Source organism: Littorina saxatilis, linkage group LG1 (assembly GCF_037325665.1).
Source record: "Littorina saxatilis isolate snail1 linkage group LG1, US_GU_Lsax_2.0, whole genome shotgun sequence".
NCBI classification, from domain to species: Eukaryota; Metazoa; Mollusca; class Gastropoda; order Littorinimorpha; family Littorinidae; genus Littorina; species Littorina saxatilis.
The window spans coordinates 3694178-3716973 of NC_090245.1; the positions used below are offsets into that span (position 1 = coordinate 3694178).

At 42.4% G+C, this 22796-nt stretch overlaps 1 protein-coding gene across 2 annotated transcripts in view; it reads left to right on the forward strand.

The window, feature by feature from the left end:
• The window catches only part of LOC138959557 (RING finger protein 151-like), a 28944-nt gene extending 11673 nt beyond the window's left edge, over nt 1-17271 (forward strand). For both annotated transcript variants that reach the window (XM_070331086.1, XM_070331096.1), the window contains 5 exons: nt 12830-13048; nt 13320-13644; nt 14140-14295; nt 15085-16118; nt 16188-17271. In XM_070331086.1, coding sequence (XP_070187187.1) covers nt 12855-13048; nt 13320-13644; nt 14140-14295; nt 15085-15288 — 879 coding nt within the window. In that variant the 5' untranslated portion in view covers nt 12830-12854 and the 3' untranslated portion in view covers nt 15289-16118; nt 16188-17271. The remainder of the gene's footprint in view (nt 1-12829; nt 13049-13319; nt 13645-14139; nt 14296-15084; nt 16119-16187) is intronic.
• The last annotated feature ends 5525 nt before the right edge of the window (nt 17272-22796 follow it).

Below are 22796 nucleotides of genomic sequence, written 5' to 3' on the forward strand. Positions count from 1 at the left end.
TATTGACAGTTTTTCTTTTTCTTTCAAAACTTCTGTTGTTGCCGTGTATATATATATACTTTTCGCTAAAGATGTAAATTGTCCTGCAAAAATTCCTTTTGTGCGCCAGTATTGCTCTTAACCTGATTTCGAAGAAGAAAAAACCCAAAGAACTTCCCTCTTTTGTATGTCAACTATAGATCCATATTTACATGCATTTTTCATATGACCCGTTTAAAACTTTCTTTCTCTGAAACCTAATGAGATGCTAGTTCTCTGTATGAACCAGTTTATGAGAAAGAACTATATGATCCGTTCTGTGGCCCAAATAGTGTTCTAAATCATTGTCATCTCGAGTACCTGGCTTTTCCATCCGTGTGTCGAGTCACGTGCGATTGAGTGACGGCATCAGCTGTGTGCACGTGCAGATCGATACGGCCAACACGAGAACACGGACTGTCATCGTTGCTCTAGCTGCTGTTGTGTTTTGTTGGCCGACGTGAAGTGACTGAGATGGGTTGAGTCAGCGATCGAATGATAGGGTGACTAAATGCAGGAAGTATGTGTGACTGCGAAATAGAGGACACTATGCAATCGATATTATACGCTTGGCTAGTTGGTCAGGGATAATTTTGGGTCAATCAGTGAGCTGCAAATCATTCTGTCTCTGTTTGTTCCTTAGTATGTTCATCTCTCCCTCTTCCTGCATCTTTTGCCCGTCTGTCTGTCCATGTCTTTGTTTCTCTCCATCTCCCTCCCTCTCCATCCTCTCTCCCTCTCCCTCTCCCTCCATCCTCTCTTCCTCTCCCTCTCTCCCTCTCCCATCCTCTCCCTCTCTCTCCATCCTCTCCCTCCATCCTCTCTCCCTCTCTCCCTCACTCTCTCTCCATCCTCTCCCTCTCTCTCCATCCTCTCTCCATCCTCTCTCCCTCTCACTCCATCCTCTCTCCCTCTCTCTCCCTCGCCCCGTCCCTCCGCTTTCTCTGTCTGTCTGTCTGTCTCTGTCTCTCTTTCTCTCTCTCTTTCTTGCTGTGCTCTGAAAGCATTCACTGTCCACAAACGTAAACCAGAACAAACGTGTGCAGAGAAAATGTTCTTTCGTGTTTCTTTGATAGTGTTGAAACCCCTTTACACAAACGACTTAATGACGGACAATAATTTATGGAAACCACCCGAATTTCTGAGCGCGGAATACGGCCAGTGTTGCAACGACGATCATTCTCAGACTCACATTTTCTCTGATACTGCCCTAATGACATCAGCCCACTCCTGTATGATTACGCCACAAAGAAAGGCAATCACGTACAAGGTTGGGGTGGGGGGGGGGGGGGGGGAGGGAAAACGAAGAAAGAGAGAGACAAAGAGGGAGAAAGAGAGATATACATATATATCAGGTCTTTTATTGGCTGAAATCAGTGGATTTATCGCCCTTTTCTCACATTTTTATTTGACTCTCCACTTAAGACATCGATCGCATTCCACAACGAAGCCACAAAGAAAGGAAATCACATGGGAGAAAGAGGCGTCTGGACGTCTTATAGGATGAAACCAGTGGCTAACCATGTGGCCTTTAACAATCCAGCATTCGTACTTTTCTGCCACTCTCTCCTAATGACACCGACCTCATTCCATAACGAAGCCAGAAAGAAGGGCAATCACAGAGGGGCGAGAGGTGTCAAGTCTTCATAGGCTGGATTCAGTGGCCAACCAATCGGCCTTGTCACTCCAGTTCACTACGCTGGCCTAGGCAGCTAAGCAGCTTACGGTACCAGACTTTCTCTTTGTTCCTCCTCTTGCAGACTTGCAGGCTACGAGAGAGAGAGAGAGAGAGAGAGAGAGAGAGAGAGAGAGAGAGAGAGAGAGAGAGAGAGATTGATTGATTAAACTTTATTACAGAAGGATGGAGATTTTAGGCGTTGCCTAGTCTTACAATCTGTCCTTGCTAACTAACATGAATACAAAACAGAACAAGAGAGAGAGAGAGAGAGAGAGAGAGAGAGAGAGAGAGAGAGAGAGAGAGAGAGAGAGAGAGAGAGAGAGAGAGTGAGTGAGAGAGAGAGAGGGTGAGAGAGAGACGGGGAGAGAGGGAGAGAGAGACGTACGAGTTTGGCTTTGTGACTGCAGAGAGAGAGAAAGAGAGAGAGAGAGAGAGAGAGGGAGGGAGAGAGAGAGAGAGAGAGAGACGTTCTAGTTTGGCTTTGTGACTGCAGAGAGAGAGAGAGAGAGAGAGAGAGAGAGAGAGAGAGAGAGAGAGAGAGAGACGTTCTAGTTTGGCTTTGTGATTGACTGCCAGACCAGACATTATATCGCGGTGGACACGAAGGCATCGCAGAGTGTCGCTGTGGTCTGTTCCAGTGTCCATAGGTTGCGACAGATCAACTCTGGCATTGTGACTGGAGACACCATAGACACACGACTCATCTGTGCATTGCTACAACTTGTGTTGCTGTCATCTGTTTTAGTGTTATCTTATGACAACGGCTATACACTATGCTATTGTGACTTGGGACACTGTAGGTACAAGACTCAGCTATGCATTTTTACAACTTGATACTATAGGTAGTCGAATGAATACTGTCGATTGTTAGTGTTGTACAAGAACTTAGTTGTGCACTGTTGTATAGCCTGACGATGTACATAACATGAAAACAGGTGATTTGTGAGTTTTGACTGTGGTTGCATCGCACTCTGAAGCATCGCTTGAACATTCACAGCAATATACATCTTATGTTGTCATTGAGATTTATGCAAATTAGACAACCAGACACGAATTTAGGTCAACATTGGAAAATTTGATCTGCGAGGGCTGGTGGCCCAATTTTCTACCAATGTTACATAAAAGTATGACACAACTTTGAGAAACATTCACTATAACAAGTGGCGCGGAGTGCGGTATTTGGTACAGCTTTTTTAACTGGCTTTCTGAATTTCATACAGTGGACTGATCGCAAACATTGCAGTATACTGTTAGTCTGAATTTCATTCACCGGACTGATCGCAAACATTGCAGTATAGGCCTACTGTTAGTCTGAAGTTTCATTCACTGGACTGATCGCAAACATTGCAGTATACTGTTAGTCTGAATTTCATTCACCGGACTGATCGCAAACATTGCAGTGTGACCTGAGATCGCTTCACCTTTCGTGAGGTGGCTGAACAATAACGCCTGCACTTTTTTCCCGTGCATACCTCGAGTTATACTTGACACACACGATAACTGTGACGTCCTCGAAGTCCTGGGACTGTGGTTGCTTTCTGACTTTCGGTATTGTTCCTGTGTCGATCTCGGCTGATTTCGGTAAGTAATGATGTTTTCTTCCTGAACTTGAAACTGATATATGCGGGCAGCATTGATTTGTTACAATATGTTTAAAATTGGCTGCTGGACCCAGCAGCAAAAGCAGTAGGAAAGAAGAAACAAAGAACATTGTTGGGATCCAGAGTATGAAGAATGACTTCTCGTTGCGAGGATGCAAAATAAAAGTAAGCTTCTTCTACTGTTTCTTCATCTGTTGATAATTCAGTAGTGTGGCATACATCCAACGTGAAGAATAACTTCTTTCGAGGACTCGCGAGCAAGAAAATGGAAGTAGGCCTACGCCTTTCTGTTTCTGTTTCTATTGTAGTTGTTGGCGTGTCACTTTTAGCCAGTCTTTCAGCTGCCTGTGTTATCTAAAATAAAAATAAATTGCACCTGAGACATTATTAACATGCGGTATTTGTATACCCTTTGACCATCGATTAAATCGAACATAAACAGTTAAACGCAGCACTTCAGAACCATTAACTACGCGGGTGTGAGAAGCTTACTCTCATGCAGCTACTTGTTTCATTCATCAAGGTTCAAAGGAACACTCTTGGTGGCATTCATTGCTCCGTTCCGGCGAACTTCTCACTCTATTGATCTGTATCGAAGGTCGCAAGACTAAAAGGCTGAGATTTAACTGATTCGAGCTCGATGGAAACTTTAAAGGGATATTTTCCGACAGATCAAGTTGTGCGCATGCGTAAGTGTTGTATACGCGCGCGCGTGTGTTTGTGTATGTCAGTGTGTGTGTGTGAGTGTGTGTGTGTGTGTGCCATGTGTGTGTGTGTGTGTGTGTGTGTGTGTGTGTGTGTCAGTGTGTGTGCATATGTGTGTGTGTGTGTGCGTGTGTGTATGTGTGTATGTGTGTGTGTGTGTCTATGTGTGTGTGTGTGTGCGCGCGCGTGTGTGTGTATGTGTGTGTGCGCGCGCGTGTGTGTGTGTGTGTGTGTGTGTGTGTGTGTGCAAAACACATGCAAAGTGTTGCAAAAGAAGAACAATGACCATGTGAACTGTTGGAAGTCTTTCTGTTTTTGCATGTCACTGACATAATCAATTGAATTATTTAATTGAATTTGAAAATGATCAGGGGTATCCCTCTCTGCCAGGAGTATCCGTCTCCGCGGACTGTGCCATTTAAGTCCTGTTGAGAGAGAGAGGGAGACAAAGACAGCACGCGACGTCGTCATGCTGGTCAATAACGATTAGTGTTGTGGTCACAAGGCCGGCCTTCCTCTGTCTACCAAACCATCAGTACTGTACAGGGGCAAATCACTTGCTACCGTCGATACGATCGTACTTGCCTCTTGAAACCCTGAAGTTGAAAAGCATACACTGTCCGTTATGGCTAATTTACAGAAACAACCATATATTTTTAGTACGGACAAAAGACAAATAGCCGTCTTAGGGCAGATCGCATGTTCGCACTTTATTTTGGTCATGAAAAAAGACATACAAACAAAGAACAAAGGGTGCACACTTAACACAATTGCATTTAAAACAGGTGTTTTTCCCACCTGTAGAACAAAGGTCTATCGTGTGTTAAGAGTCTACGTCATACCAAAATCTGCATGTAATGAATACAGGGCAGTTTCAGATCAGTATTGTGTGACGATAGTGCATGTCTGTGAAAAGTTAACAATGCTAAGCTGAGAGCAGAGCAAAGAGCAATGATTTTGGCCACAGTTTAAATATATAGGCTCCAAGTTAACAGTTCAGGCACATATATTCAAACAAGTCGCGTAAGGCGAAATTACTACATTTAGTCAAGCTGTCAAACTCACGGGATGAAACTGAACGCACTGTATTTATTCACTAAGACAGTACAGCTTCGTCAATCCCCGCGTGAAGGAAATCGCTCACCTTCCACACGTGTGCAAAACGTAGTGATATTGACACGCCAGATTAGCGCGGTAGCGTATTGTGCTAAGTAGGAAAGCGCGCTTTTCTGTATCCTTGTTAACTTTCTGAGCTTGTTTTGAATACAATCTATCATATCTATATGTTTTTGGAATCAGGAAATGATCACGAATAAGATGACATCATTTTTGGATCGATTTCTTACATTTTAATCGTAAGACTAATTATTCTATTTTCGTTAATTGTGATCACATTTTAAGAGTAAACATGACATATAGATTCAGAATGTGATGAAGAATACGATGCAATCAATTTTAAATCTGTTTGCGAAAAATCGATTTTAATGACAATTTTAATGAGCAAACTCATCAATTAAATTTTAAGCCTCCCCGCGAATTAGACAGAACAGCCGCAATGGGAACTTGAGCGCTTCTACCTGATTATGCCTGTCAGTCAAAGAATTCTCGTGACCTGAGTCAGCCAATCAGAGTAACACACCTGACGTGATGAATATTCACAGGTCAAATGCCTTTGACACACAACAATCTCACAAGATAAACCATGTTGAACATGCGTTTCGGTTGCTTCGCTTTTTCTCGTTGAACAGAGAGCGACAGATTTAGAACCGACTCCAGACGGATGGGAAATGACGTAAAGATACATTTGATGCAAAGCGAGTGGCGCAATTTCACTTGATTTTTCCGAACTTTGATCATTTAGATTTCAAGTGAGCGGTCGGCATTGCACACTCAGACGATGGGCGGTGCCTTGCTGTTCCGTTACGCACCCACCGACAAAACTCGCTTTTCGGTATTTTTTAGATAAAGAGAGTATTACCTGACAGCATTTGAAGTGTCATTCTTTAGAATAAATCACGCTGATATTGTTGAATTACATTTTTACTTTGTCTTGTTAATTTTTAGCGTGATAAACAAAAAGGGTCCCTGCCTGAACGTTATAACATTTAGAGGGTCACCTAGAATGCGTCCTGATTGGTCAAAAAGCCATATGGGGCACTAAATTGGTAATAAATTTGCATATCATTACGCGCTCGTGGTCGTATTGTGGGTGGAAAATCCGTACTTCATGTTGCAGTTACTGTGTTCAAAGTGCACTTGACTTTATGTTGAGGGTGGGAAGAGAACCACGCCTCGTGTCAATACCCTTGTTCGTCCACTTGACCGAAGAAGGTCAACTGTGTAATTTGCCACGGAACATGAAAACACCGTTATAGAAGTAGAGTAAGCTTATGCACTTACCCAGCAATTTCCTTTGTCCTGACAATGCCTGGTCAGTATTGGTCTACCTGAACGGCGTGGGGTCAGCATTGTCGAGGGACACATTGACAGGTGAGATAAAAGGGCTGTAACTGTAAGGGCTTTATTAAGGGGGTATTCTCAGGTAATGAGGGAAGAGGGTAGGGGAGAAGGTCCGTGTGTTTCTTTTACTGCTGACGAGGTAAAAGGTGCATTATTAGAGACATCCCTGTAATACTTACACGGAGTTCCATATCAAATAAAATTAAGAGAACTCATGAAATGTACATTGTCGAAAGCAATCACGCACATCTGTCATCGATTTTCTTCTTCTTTTCTGCAAATGAATTTTTAATCTTCGTAGGCCAAGTGAGGGCATGTTCACGGGCAGGCTTTTTGTTTCAGTTTTGAATTAAAGGTCCCAACATCTTATCTTTTACCTCCTGTTTTCTGACAGACAGTACGTGCCCTTTGGTCTTCGACTTGTCTTTTCAATTACACACAGGTCGTGTAGGTGCCAGGGTCAATTCAAAATTCAAATCCTCTTCATCTATAGGGCTTACATCTATAGGGCTTACATCTATAGGGCTTACATCTATAGGGCTTACATCTATAGGGCTGACACTCATCGCCTGATCTTCTTGTTTTTCTGTCCGTTATTTTGGTCTGATCCTCCTGTCCCCGAACACAATACCTGCTACCATTGTTCAGCTATATTGAAGACTAGATGAATACCCGCTTCGCCGGGTACGGCTGCGCCGGGAAGAAGTCGATCCGAATACCCGGCTTTGCCGGCGCACCGCACGGAGGAAGGGAGATAATCGCGGCTAAAAACACTGGAGAAGATAAGGAAGAGTTACTGGTAGTGGATCCAGACCAAAAAAAACAAAATCGGTTCAGCACAAAAAACAAAATCGGTTCAGCGCTGCGCGCTGAGAGCACGTGTTGAAATATCTCATCGACCAGGTTGTGTCCCGGGTGTACCTGAATATGCCCACCAAATTTGAAGCAGATCCATCGAGAACTTTGGCCGTGCATCGCGCACAGACACACAGACACTAGTCGTATATATGTAGAAGGCGCAAAGCGTCAAAGCAAAAGTACAATAATCCTCACACCCAGAAATCCAATACACACCTACAATCGCTGACATTTGAGGAGAGTGGAAACTGAAAGACCCGAGAAATTCCTCACGAACGGACTAAGACCGTTTTGAGCGGTGGTTGTTGGGTTAGCGTGTCTTTTCCGCATTGTTCGGTATGTGAGGTCTCCCGTTTCTAAATGAACCCCAGGATTTTGTTTCGGAAGAGAAAATCTACCGACAAAAGCTTTACACTGGGATGAAAGCCTTACGCAGTGGCAAGGGTATTAGCATTGACAACGGCAGGACTTGCCTCAATTACTGACTTGACGACTTCGAGACCAAAAGACTTCACGACCAAGAGACAAGTCTAAAATGACAGCATCAGGACTACCTCAACTACTAGCTGTGAAAAACTGCTTAAAGCCACGAACAATATTTATTTCCTCGAACGACTGACTGTGGAAAGTTTGGTGGGTGGTCGTAAATCTGCAACTATACATGTGAAAATTCCCCCAAAGCCACAATCAAAAGCGTTTTATTTCCATGTCAAGAGTTTATGGGAAGTCATAAAACCGCAACCAAATGTGAAAAGTTGCCTAAAGCCACAAATAGTAGGACTGTATTTTCATGAGTCGACCAATTGACTGTCAAAAGTTCGGTAAGCAGTCACAAAGCTGCCAATCGTGGACATAAAACAAGTATACTTTCTCATTGAGGGTTCTGACCACACACCCTTGGTGACCAATACATGACCGATGACGAGTTATGACCGGCCTTGTGACGTCGATGGTTAGTGACCACAATTCCTTACTTTTATGCAGTCTCCGGTCCTTTTCCGTTCTCCTCTGTCAAGATATATAATGCAATTCAGAGATTAAAATGCTTGTACACTATGTGAGATCACGCGAAAAAGTCATTTATACAACATGTCAACATTGGTTGCGTCCAATGACACAAGTGATTAAGTGCAAAAGAAAACGCGAGATGTGCCTTTGCATTTATTAATCAATTCACGACTTGCTTCGAGTTTCTTTCCGACTGAAACCAGAGCGTACACACACACACACACACGCACACACACACACACACACACACACACACACACACACACACACACACACACACATATATATATATACACACACACACACATATATACACACACAAGTCAAGTCAAGTCAAGTCAAACAGTTTATTTACCAAATGCAAAGCACAGGATTTTGTTATGGTGTATGCATACACACACACACACACACACACGCGCGCGCGCGTATTACTATTTAATTTGACAAAATTTATGAGCAATGAAAGTGTACGTTAATGAGCTTTGCCGCGTACAGGACAATAATAAAACGGTCTATGACGCACTTTATTGGTCATCGTTCCGAATGTCTCTCTGAAGTCCACTGTGCAGAAACGTCATTTTCTCCTCGCAATGTATACAGGTACGGTACGGCAAGCAAAGAACCGCAGAAGGCAAAACACAAAAATCCTGTCAATATCAATAGACACGAATAACGCAAGTAAAAGTCGGGCAACTATTGCTTGTGAGTATATTAGTTTGAGCAGAAACGTAATGTTCTCCTCACAATGTATACAGGTACGAGCCTGTATAGCAAGCAAATAACTGCAGAAAACAAACAAAAATCATGTCAATATTGAAAGACTCTGTATACCACCAGTGAAAGTCGGGCAAGAATTGCTTGAAGTTGGTGTGAGTTTATTGGTTTGTGAAGCCCAACAACGTTGGCCAAGCGCCAGTGTCGCAACACCTGAGTGCATTAATATGTCACACATTGTGTTACCTGCAGTACCTGAGAAAGTTTCAAATCGTAACCTGAAGTAAGACGTGACCGTTTCAGCAAAGGTAACACATACGACACGTGCTACACGTTATATGTATCATTATCTGTACACGGTGAATGCTTCCTTTACAATGAAAGGTTGCTTTAAAGTCATCAGGGGTAACAGCCCCAGTCTCAAAGGCTTCAAAAACCTCCCAACCGTGAGTGACAGATATTAGGCGGTGGGAGAGGTTTTGACTCTCTTTGTATATATATCCTACGAAAATAATGATAGAGTATGACTGCTTACTTGGCGGGGGGAATAGACACACATGTAAAATCTCAATCGTGGTAAAAAAATCAAATACAAAAAAACCAAAAAAACAAAACAACCGAGTGTACATGTACGCGAGTTGCCGCCAACGAACGCAGACGAAGAAGAAGAAGAAGGAGAAGATTGCAAGGAAAAACAAAATGAAGACACTCTTACGCTCTTCACGGAGAGTGGACGAATGTTTTCGAGTCAGGGTCACGGCATGTTCCACGTTAAAGTTTGAACAATCTATTGACTCTGCTAAAGCAGGTTGGATTGCAAGAAAAGAATTCACTCCTCGATCGACTTGATCAAAAATCGACTGACCGTGGTCAGTATTCCGCGTGGCTGCATACTACGCGCCAGCTGCAGAACCATACAAGTTGCATACTACGCGCCAGCTGCAGAACTATACAAGTTGCATACTACGCGCCAGCTGCAGAACTATACAAGTTGCATACTACGTGCCAGCTGCAGAACTATACAAGTTGCATACTACGTGCCAGCTGCAGAACTATACAAGCTGCATACTACGTGCCAGCTGCAGAACTATACAAGTTGCATACTACGTGCCAGCTGCAGAACTATACAAGCTGCATACTACGTGCCAGCTGCAGAACTATACAAGTTGCATACTACGTGCCAGCTGCAGAACTATACAAGTTGCATACTACGTGCCAGCTGCAGAACTATACAAGTTGCATACTACGCGCCAGCTGCAGAACTATACAAGTTGCATACTACGTGCCAGCTGCAGAACTATACAAGTTGCATACTACGCGCCAGCTGCAGAACTATACAAGTTGCAAACTACGTGCCAGCTGCAGAACTATACAAGTTGCAAACTACGTGCCAGCTGCAGAACTATACAAGTTGCATACTACGCGCCAGCTGCGGAACTATACACGTTGCATACTACGCGCCAGCTGCGGAACTATACAAGTTGCATACTACGCGCCAGCTGCAGAACTATACAAGTTGCATACTTGTATTTTTGTTTTTGAGTTCATTGCGACATTTTTGTCGGCCTCATATCTTCAGACTGAGATATGTTATAGTGTGGAGTATCAACTGTCTCTTCTTGTTCTGCCTCAGTTTACACTGTTAGAATATGATACCAGACCATGATGGCCAATGTATCAGCTGTCTCTTCTTGTTCTGCCTCAGTTTACACTGTTAGAATATGATACCAGACCATGATGGCCAATGTATCAACTGTCTCTTCTTGTTCTGCCTCAGTTTACACTGTTAGAATATGATACCAGACCATGATGGCCAATGTATCAACTGTCTCTTCTTGTTCTGCCTCAGTTTACACTGTTAGAATATGATACCAGACCATGATGGCCAATGTAAAAAACATAGCAGTCTTAGTGAAGTTGGTTTTGTTTTTGTTTGTTTTTTGGTTTCTTGTTCTTCTGTTTATGTGATTGTTATTTTCTTAACTTTGTTTTTCTCCGATGATTGGTGTGTGTGTGTGTGTGTGTGTGTGTGTGTGTGTGTGTGTGTGTGTGTGTGTGTGTGTGCGCGCGAATGGTACTCTATTCATTTTTTAATATTTTTTTATATAATTTTGCTGCACATGGATTCTCACACATTAGCCTTATTCCGATGTCCTTTTCCTTGAGAAGTTTTGCAGCGCGCACCAAAAAAGAAGCGTCGATCTCTAGAGCTGTTCAGTTCCTTTTCTCTCTCGAGGCCTTTACTGCAAAGAAAACCCAGAGGAACGCTAACACAAACGACCACCCAAATAACCTGGAACAAATATAGACCGCAGCGGATTGTGAATTGAGGAACAAGCGACAAATACTTTGGCCGTTGGTTTCCCCTTTTCCTTCAACAATTGTATCGGATGTCGTCGTTTCCTTCATTTGGGTTTCCCGCGCGTTTGGTCCACTTCATCGAAGTGAAGAAAAACAAGTGGCTCTGTCCTGTGCATTGTTCGCGGTATTGACGGAAAGTCCTAATACACAGGGAAACAAAGAACATTGATTTCTTTGTTGATGAGATGAAAACTGCTTGAACAAATGTGTATCTGTGTGATCACTTGGAAGAGCGAGGATGACAGGACACTTCAGACGGAAACTAATACTTATCAGGTCCGAGTGACTGACTACAAAACACATAGGCCTACACATTTTCTCTCCTCTCTACCTCCGATTCTGTCCGCTTGCAAGCACACAATCACATATAGACACACACAATCACATATAGACACACACACACATATAGAAACACACAATCACATATAGACACACACACACATATAGAAACACACACACATATAGACACACACACACATCATGTATTGAAACACACAATCACATATAGACACACACACACATATAGACACACACAATCACATATAGACACACACAATCACATATAGACACACACACACATATAGAAACACACAATCACATATAGACACACACACACATCATGTATTGAAACACACAATCACATATAGACACACACACACATATAGACACACACACACATATAGACACACACAATCACATATAGACACACACACACACACACACATTGACACACACAATCACATATAGACACACACAATCACATATAGACACACACAATCACACATAGACACACACACACACACACACACACTGACACACACACACACTGACACACACACACACTGACACACACACACACTGACACACATACACACTGTGCAAAGAGACACAGAGAACGAACCGACAGAGGTTCTTTGTGCATATCTGAATGCCACGGCGCGAATATGAAAAACACCTATGATCACCTTCGATAAACACCAAACAGTGACATGTTTTCTGAAACAACAGTCGTCTCTTTCCTGGATTAGATTGGAACAGGCGCGCAGCAATGTGATTTAGGTGTTCAGATACTGTATTACCATCTTATCCGAAGGACTCAATAATTATATTCTTGGCTTCAAATCTGCGTTTCTTACGGGTGACATGTCTGGGATTTTCTGATGCAGTAGATAGTTTTTGGTGTGCAAAGAATCTCCAATGTCATTCAACAACGAAGAGCATGCTCAGTCCTGCAAAGTTATATCCGTACTGTGTATCAGGCACTGGACGAAGTGCACGCTAGAAGCGGTAACTTATAGTCAGACTTGGACAGGATAGGACTGAATCGGTCATTTTCACGATACAAAGCGCTGTCCTTTTACACAAATATCTCAGATTCACAAGGCGCTCAACCTATACCCAACTCAATCTCTCCTTGTGTTTGCAGCAGCGTCAGCAGCCGTCAGCCCGTCATGGGGTTCGACATTGACCGTTTCGTGGAGGTGGTGAACGAGGGACTGCTGTGCTGCATCTGCCGTGACGTGCTGGAGGACCCCTTGCAGTCGCCCTGTGAACACGCCTTTTGCTCCTCCTGCATCCACGCCTGGCTGGTCGCTGAGTGCACCTGCCCTGAAGACAGGCAACCTCTGACGTCATCGCAGCTCAGGTACTCAATGACGTCATATCGGTGAAATGCCACGGCGATTTTTGTTATCTCTTGATGTATTTTTTGTGCACGTACTCACACCGGCCCTCACACAAGCACGTGCGCACGCACGCACAGACAGACAGACAGACAGACAGACAGACAGACACACACACACACACACCAAAAAAACACACAAGTTAACATAGCTAGGCTGAACCTTGCACCAATTGAAATGATACCAGTCAGATCCTATTTTAGTCACACTCAGTGATACTTTTTCTCAACACAGACCCCTGTTCCGATACATGCGCAACGACCTGGCAAGGCTGAGGATTCGCTGCAGGAATCACCGCCTGGGCTGCGACCACATCGGCAAACTCGAGTTCGCACCGGCTCACCAAGAAGAGTGTCCGCTGGAGGAGATCTTCTGTCCGCACGGCTGTGGCAGACGTGTTGCACGTGGCGACATGAGTGAACACATGGAAGAGTGCGAGGGGGTGGGGGCGGGGGCGGTGGCAAGGAGCAAGGAGTGTACCAACGGGTGCGGGCTGGTCATCGTCACTGATGACGACCGCGAGCACAACTGTATCGCTGAGCTGAGGACCAATATTGAGGTCAGTGTCCGAAGAGGAGGAGGAGGAAGGAAGGTTGGGTGGTGGTGGTGGGGGGGGGGGGGGTTTGAGAGAGAGAGAATGTGTTAGTAAGAGTGTTTGTGTGTGTATGTGCGTGTATGTATGCATGCGTGCGTGTGTGTGTGTGTGTGTGTGTGTGTGTGTGGCAAACATTAAAAAATTTTTTTTACATCAGGTAAAACTCTACAAAAGCCTTATTCTTCTTCAGGTACAAATAAATCGATTTTTGTTATAACAATTTAAAAACGATTATCTACGATAGATACAATGTTTCCCCCCTGTAGATCCTGAGGTCCCAGATAATAGTGTCTTGATGTCAGTATAGATACGATGTGTTCCTCCCTTCAGGGGTCCTCATTTGGCCTATATGGTCCGCTGGACCCAAAAAGCAACAACTAACTAACTAACTCCTCCCTTCAGATCTTGAGGTCGGAGATGATCTTGTCTTGATGTCAGTGTATTTGTTCCCCCCTGCAGATCCTGAGGTCTGAGATGCTGTGCAAGCTTGAGGACCAGCGCCAAGAGATGGAGCTGCGGCTGGACATGCAGCGCGGTCACATGATACAGCGCGAGTCCGCCCTCAAAGGACACATCGACGAGCTCAAGCAGGAGCTGGCCAGGGTCTCGCAAAAGGTCAGTATGAACATTGTGCAGCTTTTTCTGGGAGTTCTGTTGCCAAAGGTTCTGGATAACAATGCATTGCTGATCATCAATGTTGGCGGTAGTCTCAGAAAAACCCCACTCTGCAAAAACCTGATATTAATTGATGTTAATTGATGTTAATTGATGTTAATTGATGTTAATTGGGCCAAGTTGACTTCGCTAAGCTCACTGCACGAAATGTTTGCACTGAATTTGTGGTAAAAAGACTTTGCAAAGTTTCTGCGAAGTCAACTTTGAGCTCAGTTAAGGAAGGCCTCTATAGTGGGTGTGCCTAGCCAGATACCGCTAACAAATTGCATCGGCATCGACAAGAACACCACATTTCCAAGTCACCCAGTCAAAGGTCACAGGCAAGGGCAAGGGATTCCAAGTTTAACAGCACTTGGCATTTATACATGTGTTTAAAAAAAACAAAAAACAGCGTGATTGTATATGGATACCACTCTATAGGTCTCTTGTAACTGCTGACAAATATGGAGCACTAATTATCTGACATTTAATTGGAGAACACCATTTTCAGCCCTGATAACTTTCTTTTTCTTCTGCGTTCATTGGCTGAAAGTCTCACAATCACCCGTGTTTTTACACGAGTGGATTTGTACGTGTATGACCGTTTTTCCCCTAGCTATTTTGGTTAGGCACCGTGTGTTGTCTCTTTATATCTGAGAAGATCCTTTCTGATGAAATTGAATTAAATTGCCGCCATACTCCATTGACTGAGGAGAACGCCCTAATAACAATCCCCCATCGATGTTTCAGATCAAACTGCTGCTGGACATCGAGCTCCAGCGCCGTCAGGACCTGGAGAGGATGCAGACGGAGCGCGTGGAGATGATGGAGGTCCTCAACAACCTCAAGCGCGAGCAGGACCAGAACAAGAACCGCTGTCAGCACTGCGCCGCCAGGAGGTCCGCTTCCCCCGCGCCAGTCGGAGGGGGCAGTGGCAAAGTCACCACAATCTGATCTCAATCTCTGTACCTTTGTATTGTATTGGAGATCCCCCATAGCGGTTTATTTCTGCCTAATTGGTGGGATAAAAACGGACGACAATCTGATCTGAACCTCTGTATATGCTTGTAGTACATGTACTTGTACGTAAGATCTCTGGATTGTAAACCAGGTTTGAGATGTACGAAGCGAAAGTGGGTGAAACCCGATTGGGTGAGAACTGGCAAACCGCGGGCCGGGTCTGATTCGTTAAAATCGCAACAAACCTCAATTTCAACCAATTCAACACCGGGGCTGACTCCCTCCCGGCTGGTAACTTTCTCGTACACCTCGGCCCTGATGTCACAAATGTGTCTGTGTACATACAATATCTCTGGACTGTCAAGTCCCATGCAGCCAAAAGCCGGTGTGGGATGACTGTGTGTTTCTGTGAATTGTAAACCACCGTCATACACGTGTGTTTGCGATGGTCTTCTCTGGATTGTAAACACCACGTTGCAGGAAGAAGGGTGCATAACGACTGTGGATTTATCTTGGTTGTGGACCGCTCTGTGGACAGAAAGGGGATGGGATGACAGCATCCCCAGCTCCAGTGACATTGATCTCTTCTGAATGTGTGTGTGTGTCTAATGACACAGAAGACCCCCAGACCATGGATTAAGACCCCCAGACCATGGATTAAGATCCCCAGACCGTGGATTAAGACCCCAGACTGTGGATTAAGACCCCCGGACCGTGGATTAAGACCTCCGGACTGTGAATTAAGACCTCTGGATTGTGAATAACCCTACAGCAACAGGGTGCACAATGAAACCATCTCCCAGTTCCAGTGGGAGGGGAGAGTGGCGAAAATAATAATAATAATAATACGAATATTTATAACGCGCACATATCTCACCAACAGGCGACTCAAGGCGAAAACAACACAATCTAGTCTGAATCTATCTATCCGTGAAGATCCTTTCTGGTTCTTAAACGATTTTGCTGCAGAGGTGACGGAAAAACATTCAAGGATCTCCTCATCTCAAAATGCTGTGGAGGCAGTCATGTACTGCCTGTTAACCTATGACAAGACCCAGACCCATTCGTCAACCACCTCATTCTCAGCCTCACACTTACAAACCAACCCCCTCTCTCTCTCTCTCATCCCAATTGGGGATGTGTATGTGTTGTTGGGCTTGAACCCTGGACCTCCTGTGTGAGAGATATGTGCGTTAAGCGCTACAGCATTCAGGCTTTCAATTGAGGAGGAGTAGGAGAAAAATCACAACAGTATTAGGCCCCAATGTATCTGCAAGTACCAGTTTTGAACTCTTCAACTTGGTTTAAGAGTGTTTTATTCATTTTTTTGTATACACGTTTCAAACAATAACAACATTAAGAACGTTAACAAGCAGACTGCTTATGGACACGTTCTAACTCGTCAACTTCTGATCATGGCTATGGCAAAAGAACTCCTTGACCTCTGTATATCTTGAAGGAACCAAGTATGAAGAAAGTTACAGCAATCTGTGGATGTCAACAGCTCTGCCGCTAAACAACACTACCCAAAAAGCTGGATTGCCAGGAAAAGCTTGCACACAGTTTAAGCATTTTGCGGCCACAGTACTGGTACTGCTCAGCCTGAAACTGCGTGCAGAGATGTTTGGAAGCTACAGTGGCAGCCCACTGTGTTTCACAATGTGAAAAACCTTTAACGCTGCTCCTCACATTTAGCACAAGGCCACAAAAACATCATAATTATTAAGCTCTGATAATTGGAACTAAAATGGACAGAGACAGTCTTGCCTGTAAAACATTATTGAGCCCCATTAAAGCCTTTGAAGTGCTTTTTGTGCTTTGGTGTCTTCTATGCGGCAGCTGCTTTTTGCGCACAGTTTTAAGTACCGGTAAATTTTGTAGTTGGTGGGCAAGTTGACATCAGTGAGGTTTCAGTTTTTTTTTTACCCACACAAAAAATGTATGCATGAAAAAAGCCCCCCCCCCCAAAAAAAAAAAAAATAAATAAATAAAAAAAAAAAATAAAATAAAATAAAACTAAATGAGAAGAAAAAGGTCACAAGATTCAAAGTTGCAAAAGAAAATGCATGTTGTCATAAACTTAATGTGTGTACCTGTATGCAAATGGAGAAGGAGGTAGAGAATTTCTTGCAGCAAACAAAGCCATTTTGTGTGCAAGGTAAGACTAATCATCTCTTCAGTTTCCACTCTTGTGCAAGCTGCACATGTATGTGCTTATTTTGATTGTGCGTTCCCAAGTCTACAAGAGCTTTTTGGCCTTACCAGCCTCTCTTCTCATTCATTCCACGTATCTATGCAATTGGTGTTGCAGCTGTGTGCCACCGACACTGTAAATAAAAAACGCTGACGCAAGTTTTATGTTAGCACCCTTGGAGCAGACTCAGTAGTGGTAATTACAACAAAGGCCAACTCAATTTTGGTTCCAATTTTCTCCTCATAAATTGCCGAGCTTGCGCTTTGTGAACTTTTTTATGTTATGCTGCGTACATGAGTATCAAATGCTGTTGTTTCACCCTGTATTTTTGTGAGAAGATTTTGATGTTTTTTGTAGGTGAGTGTAAGTAGAATTGTTAGTAGTTTAGTACTCTGTGAGAGAAAGAGCTCAATTTACTCCATGCATGCTAACCGAGTGGTAGGTAAAGGTGCCGGTGTAACACGAAATTTTTACTCCACGAAAAGTTTACTCTGGAGTAAATATTTCGTACGAAATTCTTACTCCGAGTACACTTTTCGTACGAGAAAAGAACTCCCCAAGGCACGAAAAAATTACTCCCTCCACGACATTTTTACTCCCCATTTTTTTTACTTCCAGTAAAAATCTCGTACGCAAAAATGGTATGCGGGCGAAGGGATAATGCCAATAAGTGATCTCGCGCACACGAATGTCGCGCTACCCTCCTTCCACCACCAAGATTAACAGGGGACAAGGGAGTAAACATTTCGTACACCTGCACCTGGCATGGGAAGTTAAATTGCTCATGTTGGGGTGAAGTAATTTATTCGTCAGGGGAGTAACATTTTTGTACGAAATGTTTACTCGGAACTCACCTGTCTTGGGGAGTAATTTTCTCGTGCAATGGGGGAGTGCTTTTTTCGTAAAGGGAGTAAGTTTTTCGTACGAAATGTTTACTCCGGAGTAAAAATCTCGTGGGAGTAATTTTCTCGTGTTACACCGGACAAATGAGTAGTGTGAAAGTAGTGCTCATCTTTAGGCCAATGATTAGTTGCACTCAATTAGTCTTTATGCTGTGGTTGTCACATTTAATGGAGCCATGAGCAAGAGGGACACTCTTTGTGTTACAGTGTCTGCTGTTTGAACTGGTGTCAGCATTATTTCTCAGCAGTGTCATGTCTGTAAAACAATTTCAATTGGACCAAGCCATTTAACCTGTGTGTGTATGTGTGACTCACTGACTGAGTACTGAGTGATGCATGCATGATCACATTTGAGAGAGAGAAAGAGAGAGAGAGAGAGAGAGAGAAAGAGAGAGAGAACAAGAACAAGAACAAGAACAATTCTTTATTTTACGAGGGTAATAGAGTAAGCAGTGATCTGCTTTTTTACATCTGGCCCTCGCCCTAAAGAGGGACTAGTCTAAAATTGCTAAAGAATAAGCAAGTAAAGAAAACAAACTACTGCTACATGATTATAATAGAAATGAAAGTAAGAACATATCATCAATTTACATACAATACATTGCTTAAATGAAAAATGTAAGTTCATTTGACATGAGTTAAGAATTATAGAGTAGATTGCACTGACGCAACAACGTTGTAAGTGCCATGCCCATTGACATACACTGCATTCGAAAGAATCAGTGTATATAAAAATAATAATACATTGTTAAAAAACACCGGTTGTTCGTTTTAACAACCATTCTAGCGACAACAGATGTTTATTTATACTTCATGAGATAAGACGTATATCTGGTCTTAAAAACGTTTGTGCTGCTAGTTTGCCGTAGGATTGTCGGAAGAGTGTTCCAGAGACTGCTACCTGAATAGACTAAACTAGATTTGAATAGGTCAATCCTAGGCAGAGGCATGTTCAGTCTCATCAATTGGCGTGAAGTTTTTAACGTGAATTTGGAAAATATGGTTTGAGGTACACATCCATGAATAATTTTATGCATAAGGGTACCTTTATTATAACTTAGCCTTGCCTTCAGAGGAAGAATGCCTAAGTTCATGTAGTCTAACTCAGATAGGGTTGTTTTCTTTAATAAGACTACTTTAAGCGCTCGTTTATGTAATCTAATTAGTGGTTTGAATGAATTTTCACTTGCCGAGTCCCACAAGGTAGACGCGTAGTCAATAACAGACTGAATATGAGCATTAAAGAATAATTTCCTGGCTTCCAAATTCAGAAAGTGCTTGATTCTAGATAATAGATAGACCTTCTTGGACACTTGTTTAGACAATTGTTCGATGTGGTGTGACCAAGACAGGTTGTTATCAATGGTCACTCCCAAAACTTTATGATGGTCGACTTTTTCAACAAGTTTATTATTAACCGTTAGATCGTGAAATATTGAGGTTATGTTCTGGCGTTTTTGCCTAGTTGTTATTATCATGCTTTTTGTTTTTTGGGGGTTAAGGGACATGTGATTTAGCTCAGTCCATTCACTCAACTGGTTTAAACTTTCTTGCAGTGTTTCTGATAAACGACTTAAATTTGTGTTACTAGAATGTATGGTTGTGTCATCTGCAAAAAGTTCACATAAATTCTCAATGTGAAGGGGAAGGTCATTTATGTATATAGAGAAGAGGAGAGGGCCTAAAACTGACCCTTGTGGTACGCCATATCGTATATCCTGCATACTTGATGCTGAGGCGTTTGCGTATACAGCCTGTTGCCTGTCAATAAGAAAAGAAGTTATAAGTTCAACAGAATCAATCCCGAGTCCATACAATGTGAGTTTCCTCAGTAACAACTTGTGATCAATTACATCAAAAGCTTTGGCAAAATCGACAAAGACAGCTCCACAAAATTCATTATCGTTGATCTTTTCCAACCACTGATCAACAAGAGAGACTAAGGCAGTGTGACAGGAGTGATGAGCTCTAAATCCAGACTGGTTAGGGTGAAATAATTGATTGTGATCAAAGTGCGATAATAGGTGTTTGTTTATATGTCGTTCCAGTGGTTTTGATAATACTGAAAGTATAGAAATCGGCCTGTAATTTGAGGGGTCTTTCTTTTCGCCAGATTTAAACAGAGGAATGATTTTAGCCTGCTTGAGGGCTATTGGAAAATAGTTTTTTTCTAAACAGAGATTATAAATGTAAGTGAGGGTGTCAGAAATTACAGGGGCTGATAACTTTAGAATCCTTCCATCAAGCCCGTCTATTCCCCGGGTACCCGTTTGCTTTAAATGAGCGAGTGCGTGAAATACTTCAGGCACCGTAAGCGGAGGAATATTTAACTGAGATGAAATTTGTTTTGATTTACAGAAGTCTTCCAAAACTTCCAATTTATTTAAGGTTGTTTTATCATTTATAACAACCTTTTCAGCTATTTTGGAAAAATGTGTGTTTAAATCATCAGGTGATATGTCCTTTAGGCAACTTGAAGTAGATGCAGTCGTTTTATTTGTAAGTTCATTTATTGCTTTCCAAATGTTCTTTGAATTTTGTTTTGAAGAAGCAAGGTCTTGAAAATACTTTCTTTTTTTTAATCGTTTCATTGAATTAACTTTATTTCTCTGTTCTCTATACTCCTCTTCTTTACCGATTGACTTTAAAAAATCACGATGATCAATTGCATCTTGTAATTCATCATCAAACCACTTAGGTTTTACTATGTGTTTGACTCTCTTAATTCTCCATGGAGCATGTTGATCATAAATGTTAGTGAAAGCATTCAGCCAGTGCGTTAGAGCAGCATCAGGATTCGTATGATTATAAACCTCAGGGAGAGAGGAATTACAGAGGTCACGGAGAAATGTGTCTTCGTTGAATTGAGAAAAGGATCTATATTTTATTGTCTTGTGGCCAGCTTTAGGAATTTTTACACCCTTTCTCGACCACGTTAGACAAATGGGAAAGTGATCACTGCAACCACTAGCTGGAACACAACATTCAACAATGTTACGATGATCAGTCATATAAATATGATCTATCAGAGTGCTGGTGGTTGCTGTGACTCTCGTAGGTGTGCATACTATTTGTTTGAGATTATAGAGGTTAAGCATATCAAGCCACATTTTGTTCTGTTTTAACAAATTAATATTAAAGTCTCCTAACATAATTATTTCCTTTGATTCGAGCAAGACTGCATCTAACATCTGTGTAAAATTATCTGACCAGTTTGCTCGCTCTGCAGGATTTCTATAACAGAAACCTATAAGGAGTGGAGGTGCTCTTTTCAACTTAATTTCTATCCACACCGATTCCACAAACTGCTCAAGGTGTGTTAATCGTGTATAACTAACTGATTCGCTTATGTACAATAGCAAACCAGTTTCTTTACTTTGCTGTGGGTCTCTTCGTAATACATTGTAACCAGGAATAGCAACATCAGAATCTGAAATCTGGTGAGATAATCTTGATTCTGAAAACCCAAAAACGTGAAAGCTTGAACCATAATTTAAAAGCATAGTAGATATGTCAGTCATTTTGTTAATTGCATGGTTTATATTCAGGTGTCCCATGCGAAAACCCTCTTTAGTGGGCCATGCATTTGGACAGCTGCTCATCGTGAAACTATAATTATAACAGCGTTCTAACTCCTGAGCGTTAAAATGAATCGATAGATCTACTGAAATATCTTGGTACAAATTAAACAAACTAAAAGTAAATAGCAAACGAGAAAAAAAAAAAAGAGAGAGAGAGAGAGAGAGAGAGAGAGAGAGAGAGAGAGAGAGAGAGAGAGAGAGAGAGAGAGAGTTTGCATATATATATATGTGCCAAGGCAAGGGATGACCAAAATGTTAGAAACTCCATCTTAAAACCAGAGCATGTACGGTAAGAAAATACTGGTCAGCTGTGAACATACGTATGAGAATCCTATTGGAACTTAAGATTCTTGCCCCGATTGTGGTATACGTGAATGCTTGTATCAAGTAATATGGAATATTCAATTCCTCTCTGAAGACAAATGTGCCACTTTTATTGTGAGAATAAAATGTATTTATTATTTGTATTATTTGACAGAGTCAATAAGAATTTGATGTTAAGCCAAAGGGAACTTTTTGACTTGTTTTTTTCACTTGTGTACTGAACTTGTCAAATCCAGGTGCACGGAGCTTTTAGTCATACCTCAGGCAGCTATCCGTTAGAAGAACTACCAAGTTTCATTGACTTGCACCCAAAGAGTCAAGAACTGCGATTTTTTTACGAATTAATTTCGTACTCGGACCCGGCTGGTCTTGGCCTATTTTTGGATCTAAATTTAGATTAGGTAGATCACCACATCATGCACAAAAAGACACGTCACTAGCAAACTATGTCAGACGTCATCATGAGTTTGTGTAAAACAAAATGGAGGCCGGAATCACTCA